Here is a 25,093-nt window from a genome sequence, read left to right as displayed (position 1 = left end):
TGTCCCCAAATTAATGTAATTGGTTCAGAGTGTATTTGATATTTTAACCTGCATGATGTGATCGTGTTTGTGTGGGGACAAAATACATTTATGCACGATGGCGCATGCGTGCAGCCAGTTTGGGTTCCGTGTTAGGCATTAAGATTAGTGTTAGGAGTTAGGGTTGTGTTTAGTTTAAGGGTTTTAGGGGTTTAGGGAAAATAGGATGTTGAATCGGTATACATTTTTTTATCACTTTGATTGTAAAAAAAAAAAGTGTGTGTGTGTGTGCAATGACTTTCAATGTCAACATGTGTATTTTTAATAGCTTATTTTTTGTTTTGTTTTTTACAAAATATAATAATTATAATTACAAACCAACATAAACAGAAGAAGTACGATATAAATGCTAAAAAATAATAAACAAAAGCTGTGTTTCTACTCCCTATCCTGCCCCGATAGTCAACATCCAGAACCTCCTGTAAACGGTTGGAGAAAACACAGATCTAGAACAGCTTAGGTCAGAGCAGGGAGTAGAGGATGACCCCACCTATAAAAAATAAATAAAGACATGGAGTTTTCCTGCTGTCAGGGCAGAGAGCACAGGGGACGTATTCTCTCCGGGCCCACCTGAGCAGGGGTTGTGAAGCAGGCAGGCTCTCTTCAGACTATGTGACAGCCGAGATCCTCTAGTGGCAGGATACTGTAGAGCATCACTGAAACCTGGGGACTGTATAGCTAGCTATATATCACATTCTCCATCTGCAACATTGTTAATATTGCATCCTTCTGAACACACATGTTTTGGGTTGATGTCCTTCAATGCCATTGGGCTTTTTCAATGACTATTACCCCCAAGGTTGCATGTGTGATTCAGGGTAATATCCAACACTTAATCACACAACAGGTGTTGAGATACATGGAAGAAGCCAGAGGCTACAAAACCTGAGTAACTGTGTATTCAGTGACTTACCTACAGTAACATGTACAATAATGCGCAAAACACAGGCTAACATGCCTATCATGGTTGTCAGGCAATTGTGAGAGTTTGGTTCTGTACAAGACCTTTCAAATGTCAACATAAACTAGAAATAACACAAAAGTACTCCCATCACAAACTCTGGTATCTTATTGCAAACCTTCCAAGACATTTCTGAACAACAAGGAACAAGAAAATAAAAACAGTGACAATCTCAAAAGCATTGTTTCATGGTATTCTTATACAGATCTTTCCTTTTAAACAGACTGTATACAAAACCTTCAGTTTCAGTTGTGGATGTTCAAGAGGTGGAACCACAGTGAACTAGGGAGACTGATCCTACCTAAGAGGTCCAAAGTCAGAGTGGTGAAGAGACATACAAGTGCAGACTGAACACTGCTCATAGAAACAGCCTTATCAGATCAGATAGCGGGAGAACATCTCTTGTGGACATACTGCTATAATATGGCATCCAGGTCATGCTGTCTGTCTGCTGCTCAATGTTCCCAGGAAATGTTGGGAAATCAGTGAGGGATGTTACATCTGTCTCAAGTTCTGCTCTGGAAGAGGAGGAGGCAACTGCAAAGAACATCAGGACAGTTGCTTTGGCCTTGGAGCTATCAACAAGCCCACCCGCTTTTCCAGTACCAACATTACCTAAGAATTCTCTAAGAACTGGGAACATCCCTGCAGAACGACTGGCCTTCCAGATCAGACAGGTAGGTAAGCCATTGTGCTTATGTGCAGTGGGAGTCCCCCTTAGTAAACACTATGATACAGGTATGCCCATCTCCCTGTAAAAACATAGTTTCTCTCCTGAGGAGTTTCACACCAACACATGAGTAAGCTCTGGTCCAAGTTTACTTCAACAGGCAATAATTAGAAGTACAGACAACCCAGGTGTTATTGGAATGTACTCCAGAGTAAAGACACCCTTCTTCCTCCCCTTACTGTGTGAGAGAGCGGGGGTGCTGGACGGGAGAGGGGCACAGGGCTGAGGGACACAGGTAACTGCTGATGGCCCCAAAGTCAGAAGTGATAGAGACTGAGGGGGCAATGGCGGGTGAGGTCTGGGGGATGGAGGGCAGGGAGAAATCTATCTGCAACCCCTGGGAGTCCCCATCCTCTGGCCCCATGGACAGGCCATCTGGAAGGAAAGGCCCTAGCTGCAGCTGGTAGAAGCCAGAACCCAGGAGAGGAGGCTCCGCTGGGGGGCAAGGGGAGCTGCAGCAGGGCAGTGAGGAGAGGTGGAGCTGGGCAGGAGGCGAGGTGGGACTGTGGCCTGGGCTGGAACAGTTCAGAGAGGGCTCCTGCTGCAGGTTCTCCAGAGGGGGGAGTGGAGAGAAGTGGCTGAACAGCTGCTCCCTCAGTGGGCTGGGGCAAGGAGCGCCACACAGCTCCAACACCTCCATCCCCATCTCAGCATCTAGACAAGCAGAGAAGAATTACTAAAGAGAGACTCGAACAAGCACTACCTCAACGGTAACAGACAGAGCACATGTGGCACTAACAGGTTTCCATCCAACCATTTCATGCTGATTAATTACCTGACGCATTAAAAAAAACTCTTGACCGGCCTGATGGAAACAGCACATTTGCTGTGTAAAATTTCCCAATGTCGACAAAACAAAATACGCTAGACAAGGGTGGATATATGTTTGTCTGTGAAATAAATTATGCGACAATTGTGGTGGAAATGCATTTATGAGCAAATGTTACGTTGTACTACCACCACAACATGGAAAATCAGTTAATAGGGAGATTAAATTAGTTATGAACTTCATAAAAAAAAACTGAACCATCTAGACACAATACCACATAATGACGAAGTGAAAACATGTTTTAGAAAGTTTAGCAGATTTCTTGAAAATGAAATACACTACATGACCAAAAGTATGTGGACGCCTGTTCAAACGAACATCTCATTCCAAAATCATGGGAATTAACATGGAGTTGGTCCCCCCTTTACTGCTATAACAGCCTCTACTCTTCTGGAAAGGCTTTCCACTAGATGATGGAACATTGCTGAGGGGACTTGCTTCCATTCAGCCACAAGAGCAATAGAGAGGTCGGGCAATGAGGCCTGGCTCACAGTCGGCGTTCAAACCCCACTTTTACGATACTGCTACTCTCTGTTTATCATATATGCATAGTCACTTTAACCATATCTACATGTACATACTACCTCAATCAGCCCGACTAACCGGTGCCTGTATATAACCTCTCTACTGTATATAGCCTTGCTACTGTATATAGCCTCACTACTGTTATAGCCTCGCTACTATATATAGCCTCACTACTGTATATAGCCTCACTACTGTATATAGCCTCACTACTGTTATAGCCTCGCTACTATATATAGCCTCGCTACTGTATATAGCCTCACTACTGTATATAGCCTCACTACTGTATATAGCCTCGCTACTGTATGTAGCCTCACTACTGTATATAGCCTTGCTACTGTATATAGCCTCGCTACTGTATATAGCCTCACTACTGTATATAGCCTCACTACTGTATATAGCCTTGCTACTATATATAACCTCGCTACTGTATATAGCCTCACTACTGTATGTAGCCTCACTACTGTATATAGCCTCGCTACTGTATGTAGCCTCACTACTGTATATAGCCTCGCTACTGTATATAGCCTCGCTACTGTATATAGCCTCACTACTGTATATAGCCTCACTACTGTATATAGCCTTGCTACTATATATAGCCTCGCTACTGTATATAGCCTCACTACTGTATGTAGCCTCACTACTGTATGTAGCCTCACTTCTGTATATAGCCTTGCTACTGTATATAGCCTTGCTACTCTATATAGCCTCACTACTGTTATAGCCTCGCTACTGTATATAGCCTCGCTACTGTTATAGCCTCGCTACTGTTATAGCCTCGCTACTATATATAGCCTCGCTACTGTATATAGCCTCACTACTGTATATAGCCTCGCTACTGTATATAGCCTCCCTACTGTTTATAGCCTCACTACTGTATATAGCCTCACTACTGTATATAGCCTCGCTACTGTATATAGCCTCCCTACTGTTTATAGCCTCGCTACTGTTATAGCCTCGCTACTATATATAGCCTCGCTACTGTATATAGCCTCACTACTGTATGTAGCCTCACTACTGTATGTAGCCTCACTACTGTATATAGCCTCGCTACTGTTTATAGCCTCGCTACTGTATATGGTCTCACTACTGTATGTAGCCTCGCTACTGTATATAGCCTCGCTACTGTATGTAGCCTCGCTACTGTATATAGCCTCGCTACTGTATATAGCCTCGCTACTGTATGTAGCCTCACTACTGTATATAGCCTCACTACTGTATATAGCCTCACTACTGTATGTAGCCTCACTACTGTATATAGCCTCGCTACTGTATATAGCCTCACTACTGTATGTAGCCTCACTACTGTATATAGCCTCACTACTGTATATAGCCTCACTACTGTATATAGCCTCGCTACTGTATATAGCCTCACTACTGTATGTAGCCTCACTACTGTATATAGTCTCGCTACTGTTATTTTTCACTGTCTTTTTGACTGTTGTTTTTATTTCTTTACTGACCTATTGTTCACCTAATACCTTTTTTTGCACTGTTGGTTAGAGCCTGTAAGTAAGCATTTCACTGTAAGGTCTACACCTGTTGTATTTGGCACACGTGACAAATAAACTTTTATTTGATTAATCTCAAAGGTGTTCGATGGAGTTGAGGCCAGGGTTCTGTGCAGGCCAGTCAAGTTCTTCCACACCGATCTCGCCAAACCATTTCTGTATGGACCTGACTTTGTGCACAGAGATATTGTCATGCTGAAACCGGAAAGGGCCTTCCCCAAACTGTTGCCACAAAGTTGGAAGCACAGAATTGTCTAGAATGTCATTATATGCTGTAGCATTAAGATTTCCCTTCACTGGAACTAAGGGGTCTAGCCCGAACCATGAAAAACAGCCCCAGATCATTATACCTCCTCTACCAAACTGTACCATTTGCAATATGAATCGGAGCAGACAGCATTCTCCTGGCATCCGCCAAATACATATTAATCTGTCGGACTGCCAAATGGTGAAGCGTGATTCATCAGTCCAGAGAACTTGTTTCCACTAGTCCAGGATTGAACCCACAACCTGCTCTATCAACTGAGCTACAAGGGACAATCAGCTCTTTACAAAATGTTATGGTTTCAGACTCAAAGTACAATATAACAAAGCTGGTGAACATGGTAAGCACATCAAGGTAAAGTCTACACTTGTTGTATTTGGCGCTTGTGACAAAAAACATTTTATTTGATCAGTTATAGAATTAGAATTAATAAAATCATTTAAATAAAGTATTCATTAAATATTTTAGGTTAAACTATTGTGAGGAAGCCAAAACAAAACTTTAAAATCTAACCCTCCAATGAGACTTTTCATGAGCCCTAAGTTTTAATTATGGTTTGGTAGATTTCCTGCAACTTCCTGACCTAAGAAGCATAATGCTTGTATTTGGTATTTAACCTTCTTATTTATTTACAATGACAGCCTACCCCAGCCAAACCCGGATGACACTGGGCCAACTGTGCGCCGCCCTATGGGACTCCCAAAACATTTTGTGTGAACTGGGTGAATCTGACTGCCTATTAAACACTGTGCACCCAGGACTCCAGTGGGGTTAGTATGTGCTAGGTAGGTCAGGCACAGTTTGAGTCTTTACCTGGTGGCCCTGCCTGGTTAGAGTCTTTACCTGGTGGCCCTGCCTGGTTAGAGTCTTTACCTGGTGGCCCTGCCTGGTTGGTCTTTATCTGGTGGCCCTGCCTGGTTAGTCTTTACCTGGTGGCCCTGCCTGGTTAGTCTTTACCTGGTGGCCCTGCCTGGTTAAAGTCTTTACCTGGTGGCCCTGCCTGGTTAGTCTTTACCTGGTGGCCCTGCCTGGTTAGTCTTTACCTGGTGGCCCTGCCTGGTTAGTCTTTACCTGGTGGCCCTGCCTGGTTAGTCTTTACCTGGTGGCCCTGCCTGGTTAGTCTTTAACTGGTGGCCCTGCCTGGTTAGAGTCTTTACCTGGTGGCCCTGCCTGGTTAGTCTTTGCCTGGTGGCCCTGCCTGGTTAGAGTCTTTGCCTGGTGGCCCTGCCTGGTTAGTCTTTGCCTGGTGGCCCTGCCTGGTTAGAGTCTTTGCCTGGTGGCCCTGCCTGGTTAGAGTCTTTACCTGGTGGCCCTGCCTGGTTAAAGTCTTTACCTGGTGGCCCTGCCTGGTTAAAGTCTTTACCTGGTGGCCCTGCCTGGTTAGAGTCTTTGCCTGGTGGCCCTGCCTGGTTAGTCTTTACCTGGTGGCCCTGCCTGGTTAGTCTTTACCTGGTGGCCCTGCCTGGTTAGTCTTTACCTGGTGGCCCTGCCTGGTTAGACTTTACCTGGTGGCCCTGCCTGGTTAGTCTTTACCTGGTGGCCCTGCCTGGTTAGAGTCTTTACCTGGTGGCCCTGCCTGGTTAAAGTCTTTACCTGGTGGCCCTGCCTGGTTAAAGTCTTTACCTGGTGGCCCTGCCTGGTTAAAGTCTTTACCTGGTGGCCCTGCCTGGTTAGTCTTTACCTGGTGGCCCTGCCTGGTTAGAGTCTTTACCTGGTGGCCCTGCCTGGTTAGAGTTTTTACCTGGTGGCCCTGCCTGGTTAGAGTCTTTACCTGGTGGCCCTGCCTGGTTAGAGTCTTTACCTGGTGGCCCTGCCTGGTAAGAGTTTTTACCTAGTGGCCCTGCCTGGTTAGTCTTTACCTGGTGGCCCTGCCTGGTAAGAGTTTTTACCTAGTGGCCCTGCCTGGTTAGTCTTTACCTGGTGGCCCTGCCTGGTAGTAGTTTTTACCTAGTGGCCCTGCCTGGTTAGTCTTTACCTGGTGGCCCTGCCTGGTAAGAGTTTTTACCTAGTGGCTCCATCTGGTTAGATTCTTTACCTTGTGGCCCTGCCTGGTTAGAGTGGCCTGTGTGCAGTGAGCTCAGGGCTTTAAGAGAAAGCGGGGCGTTCGTCTGCGACGGGGACGGCCCTCCTCCTCTGGAACGCCATGCCAATACAAAAGGTAGAAACACCACAGGCAAACCAATGGGAAAACACAGATGCACACAGGTGGGATAAAACAATACAAAATGCTTCAAATCATATGTTCATGAATACAACACATCAAATTGAGGCAAACAATGTAATCAAAACAAATAATAATAAGACAAAGAGTGGGGTGGATATGAAATGGTGAGAGGGTCGATGGCATGTATGACTATTACTTATGTATCCAGCTAACTCTCGTTACCTCTTAAAACAATCTGTAGTGTTTGTGGAGTGTTGGTTTCAGTTTTTTTTCTTTACAAACATGTTTTTTTAAATTATTTATTATATTTTTCTCTCTATTATCATCACTGCATTGTTGGGAAAGAGCTCTCAAGGTAAGAATTGCACTGTACTATACACCTTTTGTATCCTGTGCACATGGCGAATAAACTCTGAAACTTGAATGATCTGGGGCAGGGATCAAGGCCAGGGCTGTGGTATAGGACTGGGGCTAGAGAAGGGGCTATGGGCAGGGTCCAGGGCTGTGGTATAGGACTGGGGCTAGAGAAGGGGCTAAGGGCAGGGTCCAGGGCTGTGATATAGGACTGGGGCTAGAGAAGGGGCTAAGGGCAGGGTCCAGGGCTGTGGTATAGGACTGGGGCTAGAGAAGGGGCTAAGGGCAGGGTCCAGGGCTGTGGTATAGGACTGGGGCTAGAGAAGGGGCTAAGGGCAGGGTCCAGGGCTGTGGTATAGGACTGGGGCTAGAGAAGGGGCTAAGTGCAGGGTCCAGGGCTGTGGTATAGGACTGGGGCTAGAGAAGGGGCTAAGGGCAGGGTCCAGGGCTGTGGTATAGGACTGGGGCTAGAGAAGGGGTTAAGGGCAGGGTCCAGGGCTGGGGCTATGGATAACCAGGGAAGGGGTTACCTTGCTTGTCCAGATCTATGATTGGGTGATGTGAGGGGAGCTGAATCTGGGAGCACCCCTCCATCTCCCCAACCTCTCCATCCTGCTCTCCATCCTCCCTGGAAAACACAAAACAGAAGGAAACGGCTTGTGAAGGAAAAACCGTTCCAACTACACCTGAACATGTCCAAGAAGAAAACTAATTTCCATTCTCAGATTCAAACCTTTTTGTTATTGTTATGAGTACTGAACACGACCCAGGACTCCCAGCATGATATCAGCTAAACATATCAAACATCTCTAGTCTGAAAACAATGACAATGGGGATGTTATATTGAGATACACTACTTCTGCTTGTCTACACCTGTTATTTATTCTGATCAAGATGATCCTATTACATTCACCGTACAGTGCGTCTACACCTGGTACTAAAATGTGTCCGCTGTGTCCAGTGTCAAGATTTCCTTTTCCTGCGCTCTATTTAAATAAGCTATTATTCTGGGAATGATGCCAGGCTAAGGAGATGATCATGACAACAACTTGATGGTAGTGTCATAGTAGTGCCTGCAATTCTAAACTTTACTCAACTTGATGGTAGTATTTGCCAACTCAGCTGGCATTGAAATGTGGCTTGACTCTCAGGTCGAGACAGGGTCATATCTGCAGTGCTACTCACATGCTCCCTGACTGCAGACTGTACTTCTTGCGGCCCAGCTTAGTGGTCTGCTGGGTGAAGTACTCGTGGCGATCCGACTTCTTCCACATGTAGTAATACTCCACACACTCCCCCACCGAACGCGTGCGTACCTGACATATAAACACAGTGTGGTTTACTGTTTTCTCTGGTATGAATCAGTGAGTTTTTTTGTCTGATCAATGGAGACAAGCAGGTTTGCACAGGCTATGCCAGTCTTGGCCATTACTTAAAAAAAGAGAATTTCAACTTTGTAGCAAATCAGGTTCGCCCCAAACCTGACGTTAGTAGTTTCTGTGCTGCTCACCTTATTGGCCTGAATGAGGTGGAAGTTCTTCCCATGAACTCGATAGCCATGTTCAAAGTTTCGACATTCCTCCTCGCTCCAGGCACACAGCTCCTCTGCACAGAAGACAACAGCAGTTGTCTCTGAACAGACTTAAATGAATTGTTTTGGAGTTATATTACAGGAGCTAATCACGTCAAGATGATTACTATTAATCCATTCACCCGTAGACCACCGCATTGGGGCGGCGCACAACTTGCCCTGCGTCGTCCGGGTTTGGCCGGTGTAGGCCGTCATTGTAACTGACTTGCCTAGATAAATAAAGTTTTTATTTATTTTTTAAAATCAAACAAACTCCTCTGACTGCTTGATTTCCATTATCTAGCTACACTAAATTACCAAAAGTATATCAACACCTGCTCGTCGAACATCTCATTCCAAAATCATTAATATGGTGTTGTTCCTCCTTTGCCGCTACAACAGCCTCCACTCTTCTGGGAAGGCTATCCACTAGATGTTGGAACATTGCTGCGGGGACTTGCTTCCATTCAGCCACAAGAGCATTAGTGAGGTTGGGCACTGATGCTGGGCGATGAGGCCTGGCTTACAGTCGGCGTTCCAATTCATTACAAAGGTGTTCGATTGGGTTGAGGTCAGGGCTCTGTGAAGGCCAGTCAAGACCTTTCACACCGATCTTGACAAACCATTTCTGTATGGACCTCACTTTGTGCACAGGGGGATTGTCATGCTGAAACAGGAAAGGGCCTTCCCCAAACTGTTAACACACAGTTGGAAGCACAGATTAGTCTAGAATGTCATTGTATGCTATAGCATTAAGTATAACTATAACTTTAGTTCCTTCACTGGAACTAAAGGGCCCGAACCATGAAAAACAGCGCCAGACCATTATTCCTCCACCACCAAACTTTGCAATTGGCACTATGCATTGTGGCAGGTAGCGTTCTCCTGGCATCCGCCAAACCCAGATTTGTCCGTCGGATTGCCATATGGTGAGGCGTGATTCATCACTCCAGGGAACGTGTTTCCACTGCTTCAGAGTCCAATGGCGGCGAGCTTTACACCACTCCAGCCGACGCTTGGCATTAAGCCTAAACCCGCATTAAGCCTAAAACATAGGCAACAAATGTAAGTTGGTAGATTTGTCAGCCTACACTGGAGAGGGCACAATAGGCTACATTTTAACCTACACTCTAGAGCTCTGCTACCTGACCCCCGACATTACACATTGGGTTAAGGGCCAGGTAGGGGTTGTTTTTTCATCGATAACTAGGGTATGAGCAGGGCTCACATATCACTAAATTGATCACTAACATTTTGAAGCTGAGCCATTTGCTTGTGCTCTGCTACGCAGTACAGAGACTAAGATCATAACATGGTGTCAGAAGTGCTTCAACCTCGTCAAATATAAAACAGGAGACATTATTTAACAGAAAATAATAAATGCTCCTTGAGTTGTCTGAGTTTAGAGTGACGAAAAGTAGGTAACTGCGAACTGCTCTCTCATGACTCTTCATTGATGGCTGAGCCATTGCTATGGATACTCACAGACTCAAAGAGCCATGAGCAGAGCGAGCTGCGCACAGGGAGGGTGGTGGGTCTATCAAATAATTGAATTTCGAAGGGAAAGCAAAGATTAAGCTTCAAAGAAACCAAAGAAGTTCCACGGTCCCACACAAAATGTTTATTTTTAATTCTCTGAAATGTAGAATACTAGCATCATTCAGAGACTAAGCAGCTGTAGAGAATTAACACACAGGGGTGGTTCATTGAGTTTTAGAAACTGGGTAATTTTAGCCCTGGATGCTGATTGGCTGACAGCCGTGGTATATCAGACCGTATACCACGTGTATGACAAAACCTTTATTTGTACTGCTCTAATTACGTTGGTAACCAGTTGATAATAGCAATAAGGCACCTCTGGGGTTTGTGATATATGGCCAATATACCGCGGCTAAGGGCTGTATCCAAGCACTCCGCGTTGTGCCGTGCATAAGAACAGTTTTAGCCGTGGTACATTGGTTATATACCACACCCACTCAGGCCTTATTGCTTAAGAAGACTCTACAGGGATTGTGGTTGCTTCACTGTCTGTCCTCAAATTTGAAATTCCAATTAATAATTCGATGCCGGCCTCACGAGTGGCGCAGCGGTCTAAGGCACTGCATCACAGTGCTTGAGCTGTCACTACAGACCTGGGTTCGATCCCAGGCTGTCACAACCGGCCGTGACCGGGAGTCCCATAGAGAGGCGCACAATTTGCCTAGCGTCATCCGGGTTAGGGAAGGGTTTGGCCAGGGGAGGGTTTACTTGGCTCATCGCTCTCTAGTGACTCCTTGTGCCTGCAGACTGACTTCGGTCGGCAATTGAACAAGTGTTTCCTCCGACACATTGGTGCAGCTGGCTTCCGGGTTAAGCGGGCGGGTGTTAAGAAACGCTGTTTGGCGGGGAATGTTATCGGAGGCCGCATGAATCGACCTTTGCCTCTCCCGAGCCCGTTGAGTGTGCGGCAATGAGACAAGGTCGTGATTGGATAGCAATTGTATATCACGAAATTGGGGAGAAAAGGGTAAAATACCAAAAATATAAAAATGTCAATAATAATTTGGTTCCGTTAATGAGTCATTGATATGAGTTAATAGACTCTTGAAAGATTAGTCTAAATGAGGACTATAAGAGATCCTAATAAAATCCAAAAGAGTTGTTGCCACGAGTAAGATGACATATAACCTACTATATATCAGTAATAAATGTGTCGTGGACGGTCTTACCGCTGAATACTTTCACATTAAAGCGCATTCGTCTGAGTGCCTCCTCTGCATTAAAGCTGCATTTCACCAGCTCATACAGAGCCTGAGAGATGGAAAGAAAGAGAAAAGAAAGCAAACAGTTGTGACAGAAGTCTGTGACCTCAACCACATTATGAACTGTGCAGAAATCACTCGACATGCAAACAAAGTTAATAGATTTACATATGACGATCCAGCCCTACTAAGTCCCACTCTGTTTCTGCTTTACCACCCAGATTCAAGTTCATTCAGTCGTATGTACAAGATACATATGGTATACACCGTCCAACTAAATGATGACTTGCAGGTTCCTCCTCGACAATGCAACAACAATAAGAAATACAGTTGAAGTCAGAAGTTTACATGCACTTAGGTTGGAGTCATTAAAACTCCTTTTTCAACCACTCCACACATTTTTTGTTAACAAACTATAGTTTTGGCAAGTCGTTTAGGACATCTACTTTATGTATGAAACAAGTAATTTTTCCAACAATGGTTAGCAGACAGATTACTTAATTTATAATTCACTGTATCACAATTCCAGTGGGTCAGAAGTTAACATACACTAAGTTGACTGTGCCTTTAAACAGCTTGGAAAATTCCAGAAAATGATGTCATGGCTTTAGAAGCTTCTGATAGGCTAATTGACATCATTTGAGTCTGTGTACCTGTGGATGTATTTCAAAGCCTACCTTCAAACTTAGTGCCTCTTTGCTTAACATCATGGAAAAATCAAAAGAAGTCAGCCAAGACCTCAGAAAACAAATGCAGACCTCCACAAGTCTGGTTCATCCTTGGGAGCAATTTCCAAACACCTGAAGGTACCACATTCATCTTTACAAACAATAATATAAGCACCATGGGACCACGCAGCCATCATACCGCTCAGGAAGGAGACGCGTTTTGTCTCCTAGAGATGAATGTACTTTGGTGTGAAAAGTGCAAATCAATCTCAGAACAGCAGCAAAACATCTTGTGAAGATGCTGGAGGAAAAAGTATCTATATCCACAGTAAAACAAGTCCTATATCGACATAACCTGAAAGGCTGCTCAGCAAGGAAGAAGCCACTGCTCCAAAACCGCATTAAAAAGCCAGACTACGATTTGCAACTGCACATGGGGACAAAGATCGTACTTTTTGGAGAAATGTCCTCTGGTCTGATGAAACAAAAATAGAACTGTTTGGCCATAATGACCATCGTTATGTTTGGAGGAAAAAGGGGGAGGCTTGCAAGCCGAAAGAAAACCATCCCAACCGGGTGGGTCTTCCAAATGGACAATGACCCCAAGCATACTTCCAAAGTTGTGGCAAGGACTACAATGTCAAGGAATTGGAGTGGCCATCCAAAAGCCCTGACCTCAATCCTATAGAAAATATGTGGGCAGAACTGAAAAAGTGTGTGCGAGAAAGGAGGCCTACAAACCTGACTCAGTTAAACCAGCTCTGTCAGGAGGAATGGGCCAAAATTCACCCAACTTATTGTGGGAAGCTTGTGGAAGGCTACCCAAACCGTTTGACCCAAGTTAAACAATTTAAAAGCAATGCTACCAAATACTAATTGAGTGTATGTAAACCTCTGACCCACTGGGAATGTGATGAAAGAAATAAAAGCTCAAATAAATAATTCTCTGTACTATTATTCTGACATTTCACATTCTAAAATAAAGTGGTGATCCTAACTGACCTAAGACGTAATTTTTTGTATGTAAACTTCCGACTTCAACTGTAATAAAAGATAAGAATACGAACATAAAGTAAATGACCCAACCCACTACATTACTTGTTCATTGTCTTTGATTATGTCCCCGTTGATGAGGGTGTCTACAGTCCCGTCCTGACCTCCCCGTCTCTGGGCACTTAGCAGGAACTCCTTTACAGCCTGGCCTGGCAACATGTCTGGGGTCCACAGGAGCTGGTCCTCATTCTCATAGACTGGGAACAGGAGATGGAAAGATAGTGATAGAGACACAGGTATAAGGATGTGTGTGAGACTGAGGCAAAGTGTCAATACACTAATCCAAAATGTACACGGATTCTGAAAGGGTCAATTGGGGGTTACCTCTCTCCTGGTATGAGTATGGGCTGAGAGGAGGGATTTTGGCTTGGTACATTGAGCCCACCATGATGTCCTGGAAAAATAACAACCACAGTGTCAGTCACAAAGGCAAACTACAGAAAACAGGTTGTTATATTTCCCTAAATAGTAATTGTAGAATATTTGAGCTCTGTTCAGTAGGCCCCAGTGTCTCACCTTGCGTTCATCATTGGATGGAATGGAGGTGTTGTCGTCATCATCATCTGAGACATCTTCTGAGGAGCTGACGAAGGTGCCTTTGTCTCCATCTGCCATGGAATGGGCTGGCACATGGGAACATTTATTACATCAATATGTAGCATTCTCATAACACCACCAGTAAACAACTTCAAGGTACAACAAATTAGTTTCGGCATAAAGGGGCCCTCAGGCCATTTAAAAAATATATCGATGTGATATGATAAGAGGATTCTCCTGAGTGGTGAGCTGGGTGGGTGGGGGTCTGTTTACGGGAAGTGGTAGCTGTGCTCCAAAAGTAGGAGTGTGTCATACCCATTATATGAAAGGTAACTGCCAAAAATAAAGGAAACACTTGGGTAAATGAGGGATACAAAGTATATTGAGCAGGTGCTTTCAATACAGGTGCTTTTCATTTTTGCCATTGAAAAAAATATTGCGATACTGGTATCGTCACAGCCCTAATACTCTATTTGACATTATTGGTCATACCTCTTAGGTGGCGGCGGAAGAGGAGGTCAGAGGCGTGGGAGGTGACAGAGAGAGTGAGGTCATCAGCTGATGACTCCTCTTCATCCTCTCCTGAGAACAGATCTTTAGCAATCTGGTCCTGGAAGAATGGAACAGTCCATTACTGTCTCAATGGAATAGTTCACTACCTTCTCTAAGCATCACACTCAGTGAAGTTAATGGAATTTATGATACATAAACGTGATTTTGTATTTTTCATGTTTTCTGAGTGTTTGTAGACTAGACAGGGCATCTAGAGCCCATCTTAACTCAATTCCTTAAGGGCCAAGTCGTAATTACTCATACAAGAATCAATAGACATCATGTCAACGCCAGAACATGTATCCTATAATGCTCTTGAATGCAGAACTGCACAGCTCCGCGACAATCACAGTGTACTCTATGCTGGTTTACCTTCTTGCCTTTTAACTAGTGATTGATTTCTGCTTGGAAAACCAGGTTGGTGCACCACTAACCAATTATACCACATCAGTCACCGGCTTCATTAATAAGTGCATCGACGACGTCATCCCCACCGTGACCATACGTACAATACCAAACCAGAAGCAATGGATTCCAGGAAACATCCCGCTACGCCCTACAACAAACCATCAAATAGGCAAAGCGTCAATACATGACTAAGATCGAATCCTCATACAACAGCTCTAATGCTTGTCGGATGTGGCAGGGCTAGCAAACTATCACGGATTACAAATGGAAACCCAGCCACGAACCGCCCAGTGACACGAGCCTACCACAAGAGCTAAATGAACCATGCATGAGAGCACCGAATGTGTGATCACGCTCTCCATAGCCGATGTGAGTAAGACCTTTAAACAGGTTAACATTCACAAGGCCGCAGAGCAAGACGGATTACCAGGACGCATACTCAGAGTATGCGCTGACCAGCTGGCAAGTGTCTTCACTGACATTTTTAACCTCTCCCTGACCCAGTCCGTAATACCTACTTGTTTCAAGCAAACCACCATAGTCCATTGTACCCAAAAACGCCAAGGTAACCTGCCTAAATGACTATCGCCACGTAGCACTTACATCTGTAGCCATGAAATGCTTTGAAGTGCTGGTCATGGTTCACAACACCAGCATCCCAGAAACTCTGCACCCACTCCAATTTGCATACAGCCACCAACAGATCCACAGACGCCGCAATCTCTATTGCACTCCAAACTGCCCTATCCCACCTGGACAAATGGAATGCCTATGTTCCATCGTTCAACACCATAGTCCCCTCCAAGCTCATCACTAAGCTAAGGACCCTGGGACTGAACACCTCCCTTTGCAACAAGATCCTGGACTTCCAAATGGGCTACCCCAGGTGGTGAGGGTAGGCAACAACACATCTGCCATGCTGACCCTCAACACGGGGCCCCTCAGGGGTGTGTGCTTAGTACCCTCCTGTACACCCTGTTCACCCACGACTGCGTGGCCACGCACCACTCCAACACCATAATTATGTTTGCCACTGACACAATTGTGAAAGAATCTTCATCAATATACACACAATACCCCATAATGACAATGCAAAAACAGGTTTTTACATTTACATGCCATGAAGTCGAAGGAATTGTACATAGAGCTCAGAGACAGGATTGTGTCGAGGCACAGATCTGGGGAAGGCTACCAAAACATTTCTGCAGCATTGAAGGTCCCCAAGAACACAGCGGCCTCCATTATTCATAAATGGAAGAAGTTTGGAACCGCCAAGACTCTTCCTTGAGCTGGTCGCACGGCCAAACTGAGCAATCAGGGGAGAAGGACCTTGGTGAGGGAGGTGACCAAGAACCCGATGGTCACGCTGACAGAGCTCCAGCTCTGTGGAGATGAAAGAACCATCCAGAAGGACAACCATCTCTGCAGCACTCCACCAATCAGGCCATCAGGACAAGTCTCTGAATGTCCTTGTGTGGCCCAGCCTGAGGCCAGACTTGAACCCGATCGAACATCTATGGAGAGACTAGAAAATAGCTGTGCAGTGACGCTCCCCATCCAACCTGACAGAGCTTGAGAGGATCTGCACAGAAGAATGGGAGAAACTCCCCAAATACAAGTGTGCCAAGCTTGTAGCGTCATACCCAAGAAGACTCAAGGCAGAAATCGCTGCCAAAGGTGCTTCAACAAAGTACTGAGTAAAGGGTCTGAATACTTATGGAAATGTGATATCTGGTTTTTTTGTTTATTTGTTTTTTTATAAATTTGCAAAAAACAGTTTTTGCTCTGTCATTATGATATATTGTGTGTAGATTGATGAGAGGGGAAAAAAACTATTGAATCAATTTTAGAATAAGGCTGGAACAACAAAATGTGGAAAAAGTCAAGGGGATACTGAATACTTTCTCAATGCACTGTATATGCAATGACTCTAACCACACACCCACACATACTACACTAACACTCCAACACACACACACACACGGACAAAGACACAGGCATATTGACACCACACACACATGCTGCTGCTACTCTATTTATTTTCTATACATAGTCACTTTACACCTACCTACATGGACATATTACCCCAATTACCTCAACTAACCCGTACATTGACTTGGTACCGGGACACTTGCATATATCCTCGTTATTATGCTACTATTTTTCCTTTAGTTTATTTAGCCATTTTTTGTACTTTAAAAAAAACTCTGCATTGTTGACTAAGGTCGTATGTAAGCTTTCGGAGCATATGACAAAGCATATGACAAATAAATTAGATTTGATTTACTAACATATTAATCAATTAAGTACTACGAAGAAACAAAACAAAAAACTAAAATCAGCCAGACTGGAACTGGAGGGCCTGAGTTGTTCACCCCTTCTGCAATGCTTTCCTGGCTGTGTTTACAGTTTTATCTGTGGATTACTCCAGTCTCAGGTATGTCTAGTTATACCCAGGTCTCACCTTGTCCAGTGTCATGTCAGGCAGACTGGCTGCTAGCTCGTTGGGCTCCCTGTCCTGCTGCAGGAGGGGATCAGACACCTCATACCCACACAGAGACAGCAGGTCCTCCAGGGGAATCTCACTGCCCTATAGAGAGAGACAGAGAGAGAGAAAGCGAGAGAGCAATTATTTTTCATGGAGGGCCACATTAGAATATATTTTTTCCATCGCGGGCCAGAATCATATTACAGGATTGTACGTCATGTGTATGACTGTGTTGATAGATATATCTACTGTAAATCACGTCCAGATATGCTACTTATTTAACTTCTTTTTTTTTTTTACATGCACACAAATAAACCACATCCATGTTCTCCTTTTGTAGGCATTTTCATTATTAAACATGCAATGAACTACACGGAGGGAAAAGTACATTGTGCATTCAGCAACACGGACAGAACTCTTGTTAACGGGTATCGCACTCTAGTGACTGGTGGGCCGGGCGCATGCACGCTGACACAGTCGCCAGGTGTACAGTGTTTCCTCCGACACATTGGTGTGGCTGGCTTCTGGGTTAAGCAGGCATTATGTCAAGAAGCAGTGTGGCTTGGTTGGGTCGTGCTTTGGAGGATGCATGGCTCTCAAGTTGCAGCGATGAGACAAGACTTTAACTATCAATTGGGGAGAAAAAGGGGTAAATATATATATAAAACAATTAGTGTTAAGTCTGATGGGCATTGACTAGAGCAGTGAAGTCATGTATAGTTTCTGATGTTGCTATATGCAGGATTGCTGAGAGGTGAGAGTCAGTAAGAGATGATCTGTGCCTTGACTTGTTATATTTCATCACTGAAAATGTCTGTTCATGAGGGTGGCGCAGTGCTAGCTGTGCCACCTGACACTCTGGGTTCGAGGCCAGGCTCTGTCGCAGCTGGCCACGCCCAGGAGGTCCATGGGGCGACGCACAATTGGCCTAGCATCGTCCGGGTTAGGGAGGGTTTGGCCGGTAGGGATATCCTTGTCTCATCGTGCACTAGCGAATCCTGTGGCAGGCCGGGCGCAGTGCACGCAAACCAGGTCACCAGGTGCACATTGGTGTGGCTGGCTTCCGGGTTGGATGAGCGCTGTGTTAAGAAGCAGTGCGGCTAGGTTGGGCTGTGTTTCAGAGGACACATGGCTTTTGACCTTCGTCTCTCCCGAGCCCGTACGGAAGTTGTAGCGATGAGACAAGATAGTAACTACTAACAATTGGATACCACGAAATTGTGGAAAAAAGGGGGTAAAAATTATTTAAAAAAAAAAAAAAAAGTCTGTTCACATACATAGGTTGACCCAAACAGTACAAACATCTTCTGAGCATGACTCCTCCTTTGGAAAGTTTTTGTTCATCGAGAGATGCATAGAACCTCGAAAGTGACATTGTTTTGAATAGTTCTGCAATCTCTGCATCAGACTGAAGATCGATAAGCTCAAGTTGCAGGTCAGTGGGAGCATTATCCACATTAAAGGTGGAAGGAGAGGAAACCAACAGCATGTCATTTTCCAACGTTCTAATCCTCAAAATGACGAGAATTCTCACCGTTCAAAGCACGCCACAGCGATGTATACTTCTCCTGCTGGTCATCTGATAGGGAACAGACTAGTACTGTCGGAAGGTGGGTGAGATTGTTGGCTTCTACTTGGCGGGTCAGGAGGAGTAATTTTCCCTTGAAGGCTTTTTACAAGGTTGTACATCTGATGTGCAAAAAGGCCCTTCCCTTGTAGTTTGGAATTCAGCTAATTTATGAGGGCCATGATGTCCACGGTGAAGGCAAAATCAGCCAACCATTCTTTATCTTGCAGTTGAGGGAAATCCACATTTACCTTGTCTTTCAACTGTTGTTCCATATTCTCTGCGATGTCCACAACACGCTGTGTCACTGTTTGTCTTAACACGGAAACATTTTAAACAGCTCTTTCTTGTCGGGGCAAAGTATTGCTGCAGTCAATTAAACATTATTTAATGAATTCGCCCTCAGCGAATGGCTTGCTATGTTTAGACATTTTGTGGGACTATTTTTTTTAAACTATATATTTCACCTTAATTTAATCAGGTAAGCCAGTTGAGAACAAGTTCTCATTTACAACTGCGACCTGGCCAAGATAAAGCAAAGCAGTGTGACAAAAACAACACAGAGTTACACATGGGATAAACAATAGTACAATCAATAACACAATAGAAAAAATATATATACAGTGTGTGCAAATGGGGTAAGATTAGGGAGGTAAGGCAATAAATAGGCCTTAGTGGCGAAGTAATTACAATTTAGCAATTAAACACTGGAGTGATAGATGTGCAGAAGATGAATGTACAAGTAGAGATACTGGGGTGCAAAGGAGCAAAAAAAATAACAATATGGGGATGAGGTAGTTGGATGGACTATTTACAGATGGGCTATGTACAGGTGCAATGATCTGTGAGCTGCTCTGACATCTGATGCTTAAAGTTAGTGAGGGAGATATATAAGTCTCCAGCTTCAGTGATTTTTGCAAATCGTTCCAGTCATTGGCAGCAGAGAACTGTACAGAAAGGCAGCCAAAGGAGGAATTGGCTTTGGGGGTGACCAGTGAAATATACCTGCTGGAGCGCGTGCTATGGGTGGGTGCTGCTATGGTGACCAGTGAGGTGAGATAAGGCGGGGCTTAACCTAGCAAAGACTTATAGATGACCTGGAGCCAGTGGGTTTGGGACGAATATGAAGCGAGGGCCAGCCAACGAGAGCATACAGGTCGCAATGGTGGGTAGTATATGGGGCTTTGGTGACAAAACAGATGGCACTGTGATAGAATGCATCCAATTTGCTGAGTAGTGTTGGAGGCTATTTTGAAAATGACATCGCCGAAGTCAAGGATCGGTAGGATAGTCAGTTTTACGAGGGTATGTTTGGCAGCATGAGTGAAGGATGCTTTGTTACGAAATAGGAAGACGATTCTAGATTTAATTTTGGATTGGAGATGCTTAATGTGAGTCTGGAAGGAGAGTTTACAGTCTAACCAGACACCTAGGTATTTGTATACAGTACAAAGATAGTTCTCGTAATTCCGTCGTATGCTGAATGCAGTTTTGTGAAAAGTCCTTGCGGCTTTTGCAACTGTGAAAGCAACTCTTTCGATACACTTGCCCTCTGCTCAGAAGACATATTCCTATATTTCTCTACATGCTTTGTCTGGAAGTGTCAGGAGAAGTTGTGGTCTTTCAAGACAGCGATGCTCTTTGCACACTAAGCACACCGCTTTCCCTGATACCTCAATAAATACATATTTAGATGCCCACTCTTGCTGGAACACCCTACATTCATTGTCTACTTTCCTTTTTTTTTCTCTTTGAAAAAAAATGTTTGCTCAATTTCTAGCTAGCTACTATTTGTAACTGTGACGTGTGTCCGCCTGTCAGTCACTGTCTGTCCTTGTGCAGTTGTTATTTATACGTGCCTTCAAAATAAATGTCCCACAAGCGGTGTGAGTTAAATAATTGGGCTTTTAATTTGAATAACAAATATATTTTTTTAAATGTTACTATAGCAAAGTCTTCATGTGATCTGAGCATGATTCCCGCAGGCTGTATTGAATCAGGTCACGGGCTGCATACAGCACCCAGGCCGGCCTTCGCCCTGCATTAATTCATCACATTATGGAATAATTGACAATCTATTACATAGAATAATATTATTCACTCCTGGTCTAGAGGGATGCAGTGAGGTCAGGCTTTTGTCCCAGCCCAGCACTAAAGTTGTGGTTGCCTACTGCTGCCTCTAATGGGTCAATACACCACACCAGATGCCAGAGGAGCTGTACTCACATTTTGGGGACGTGCTGCCATCTTCATTGGGTGGCCCTGTGACTGCGAGGCCCCCAGGCTGTTCTGCAGCTCCACTAGGGCCCTGGACTCCTCATAGCCCTGCCTCAGGATCTCCACTAGGCTGCGTCTGTGATCTCCAGAGCCCATCGAACTAGCTAAAACACACATACACACACACAAAGGGTTACCATCGTGGAGGACCAGTAGGTGCTTGATCCCTGTTCATTCCATTATGTACTGAACAACAATATACATGCAACATGCAACAATTTCAAAGATTTTAATTAGTTACAGTAAATATAAGGAAATCAGTCATTTGAAATAAATAAATAATGCCCTAATCTATGGATTTCACATGACTGGGCAGGGGCGCAGCCATGGGTGGGCCTTGGAGAGCATAGGCCCACCCACTTGGGAGCCAGGTCGACCCACTCGGGAGCCAGGCCCAGCTAATAAGGATGAGTTTTTCCCTACAAAAGGGCTTTATTACAGACAGAAATTCTCCTCAGCACTCCCACCCCTCCCCCTTGGACAATCCCGCAGGTGAAGAAGCAAGATGTGGAGGTCCTGGGCTGGTGTGGTTAAACGTGGTCTGCGGTTGTGGGGCTGGTTGAACGTACTATCAAATTCTCTAAAACGACATTGGAGGCGGCTTATGGTTGAGAAATACATTAAATTCTCTGGCAAAAGCTCTGGTGGAAATTCCTGCAGTCAGCATGCCAATTGCACACTCCCTCAAGAATTGAGACATCTGTGACATTGTGTTATGTGACAAAACGGTTTAATGATCATGCTGTTTAATCAGCTTCTTGATATGCCACACCTGTCAGGTGGATGGATTATCTTGACTAAGGATAAAATGCTCACTAACGGTGATGTAAACAAATTTGTGCACAAACAGTCAAGTGTCAATTCAACATGGCTTTAATTTAGTCAGGATCATTATGCGATTATAATAAAACATTATAAGGCCTGTCATACATGCTAATGACTAGCCCTACAATGCATTATAGCAGTATAATTAAGCGATAAGGCCCAAGGGGGTGTGGCATATGGCCAATATACCACAGCTAAGGGCTGTTCATATGCACGAGTGCCTGGATACAGCCCTTAGCCGTGGTATATAGGCCATATATCACAAAACCCTGAGGTGCCTTATTGCTGTTATAAAATGGTTACCAACGTTATTAGAACAGTAAAAATAAATGTTTTGTCATACCCATGGTACACGTATATCTGATATACAATGGCTCTCAGGCAATACATTATAGGCTTACCTGCTGTTGTGTAAAGTGTTTACAAGTCTTTTTACTTGTTCTGTAATTCAAAGTCGCCTTACGACCACTCATGAATTAAAGAATGGTTGAAGTTAATACAACAGTGGACACTAATGGTATTAGAAAAACTGAATTAGACTTTTTGTCAAAATAGAACATCCATTAAAATAGAGTTGACCTATGAACCAACAGTCAAGAGTTAGTTTTCACCTCAAGCAAATACAGCTGTGGTCTACTTAAAACTCTACATTAGTGACAGGTACGTTTATGGCCATTTTAACTTTGAAAAGCTTGGTCCACTCCACTTCAGGACGCAATGACCAGGGCGCTTTCCTGTAACTTGGTGCTGAACGTTCTTTCCTCTGACTCACAAATGGCACGCGAGAGAAGGAAATAGTTCTGGCTATTGCGTTTCCACCCGAAAAGACACCGACAGAGTATCTGAAATAATTCGGACTTCTCTCAAAGTTTGCAGTCAAAATACATTACTAACGGAGCACACCTGGACCATTTCTTCAGCACCACCGTCGAGGTGGTCTCGGATTGTGTTCTATAGCGCACTATCCGGCAAATTGGGAATGGCTCTTTAATGCGAAGAACGCGGAGAGGCGAGCCTGGGACAAAATGCCCCCATTTTACTTCCTTAATTATCAACACATATTACATTCACAACCTTCTGTAACCCGTTGATACGATTGTAAACATCGATAGCTACCGTCTTGGACGACAGAGGCTCTCAAACTCAGAGCTGTTCCAGTATCATTTAGTCCTCACATTCCTACCCAAGCCCTTTTGCTCACTTACCTCCGCCATTCCGTTTCTGCGCAGGCTGAGGAATGCCCGGATGTTGTAGCGCTATGGCTCTATTCTACAGTATGTACAGCCTACAGACCTAGTTTACTGCCGCAACGTTTCAGCAACAATGATGACAGTAAACTACATGAAAAATTCTGAAATGAGAGAGTACGACGTGTACTATTCACGTCTGGTATTGGTACAGGCTTTCATAAACTTGCCATCCCTCTAGCTCTTTGTGAAAATAACTAACAAAGGACAATGATTGAAGTTCAGATGTTTGTAAAGTTGCCCTTTGAACTTAATATCACATGTTTGTTCACCTATGACCCTGAATAGTCATTGTAGCCAATCTGATTGTCATGGTCTAGGGGAGAGTGGGGTAAATTTAGCTGTTTTTTAAAATAACATTCAGCATCACTATGTCAAGGGAAATATAGTATTGTTTCTAACAAATCTATCTACATATATTTCAGGATGTTGTGTATCCCTGGAAATAATCAGAATTCATTGAATCATAACAGTTTTGAAAACATACACTACCAGTCAAAAGTTTGGACCCCTACTCATTCAAGGGTTTTTCTTTATTTGTACTATTTTCTACATTGTAGAATAATAGTGAAGACATCAAAACTATGAAATAACACACATGGAATCATGTAGTAACCAAAAAAGTGTTAAACAAATCCAAATATATTTGATATTTGATATTCTTGAAATAGCCACCCTTTGCCTGATGACAGCTTTGCACACTCTTGACATTCTCTCAACCAACTTCACGAGGTAGTCACCTGGAATGCATTTCAATTAACAGGTGTGGCTTGGTAAAAGTTAATTTGTGGAATTTCTTTCCTTCTTAATGTGTTTGAGCCAATCACTTGTGTTGTGACAAGGTAAGGGTAGTATACAGAAGATAGCCCTATTTGGTAAAACACCATGTCCATAATATGGCAAGAACAGTTCAAATAAGCAAAGAGAAACGACAGTCCTTCATGACTATAAGACATGAAGGTCATTCAATACGGAACATTTTCTTGAAAGTTTCTTCAAGTGCAGTCACAAAAACCATCAAGCGCTATGATGAAACTGGCTCTCATGAGGACCGCCACAGAATAGGAAGACCCAGGGTTACCTTTGCTGCAGATGATAAATTCATTAGAGTTACAGCCTCCGAAATTGCAGCCCAAATAAATGCTTCACAGAGTTCAGGTAACAGACACATCTCAACATCAACTGTTCAGAGGAGACTGCGTGAATCAGGCCTTCATGGTCGAATTGGAAGAAACCACTACTAAAGGACACCAATAATAATAAGAGACTTGCTTGGGCCAATAAACATAAGCAATGGACATTAGACCCGGGGAAATCTGTCCTTTGGTCTGATGAGTCTAAATTTGAGATTTTTGGTTCCAACCCGCTGTGTGAGATGCGGAGCAGGTGAACAGATGATCTCCACATGTGTGGTTCCCATTGTGAAGTGTGGAGGAGGAGGTGTGGGTGCTTTGCTGGTGACATTGTCTGTGATTTATTTAGAATTCAAGGCACACTTAACCAGCATGGCTACCACAGCATTCTGCAGCGATACGCCATCCCATCTGGTTTGGGTTTACTGGGACTATCATTTGTTTTTCAACAGGACAATGACCCAACATACACCTCCAGGCTGTGTAAGGGCTATCTGACCAAGGAGAGTGATGGAGTGCTGCATCAGATGACCTGGCCTCCACAATCACCCGACCTCAACCCAATTGAGATGGTATAGGATGAGTTGTAAATTTGTGCATTTTTATTAGGTTCCACATTAGCTAACGCCATAGCGTTAGCTAATCTTCCTGG

General features: G+C 44.1%; 1 protein-coding gene across 1 annotated transcript; it reads right to left on the bottom strand.

Annotated features, from left to right (window-relative positions):
- Positions 1-287: 287 nt before the first annotated feature.
- On the bottom strand, positions 288-23,528 carry LOC109897476 (mesoderm induction early response protein 2-like). The gene is made up of 13 exons (XM_020491966.2): positions 23,267-23,528; positions 21,186-21,340; positions 17,369-17,494; positions 14,437-14,554; positions 13,924-14,030; positions 13,732-13,801; positions 13,453-13,604; positions 11,654-11,735; positions 8,886-8,980; positions 8,561-8,691; positions 7,906-8,003; positions 6,893-6,988; positions 288-2,384 (listed from the first exon to the last, which is right to left on the bottom strand). Exons 2-13 carry the CDS (start codon positions 21,330-21,332, stop codon positions 1,906-1,908), a joined length of 1,701 nt encoding a protein of 566 aa, XP_020347555.2. The 5' UTR covers positions 21,333-21,340; positions 23,267-23,528; the 3' UTR covers positions 288-1,905.
- Positions 23,529-25,093: the final 1,565 nt, after the last annotated feature.

The sequence above is a fragment of the Oncorhynchus kisutch genome, linkage group LG10 (genome assembly GCF_002021735.2).
Source record: "Oncorhynchus kisutch isolate 150728-3 linkage group LG10, Okis_V2, whole genome shotgun sequence".
NCBI lineage: Eukaryota > Metazoa > Chordata > Actinopteri > Salmoniformes > Salmonidae > Oncorhynchus > Oncorhynchus kisutch.
The sequence above is the reverse complement of the archived record's forward strand: the minus strand, read 5'-3'. Positions and strand labels throughout refer to the sequence as shown.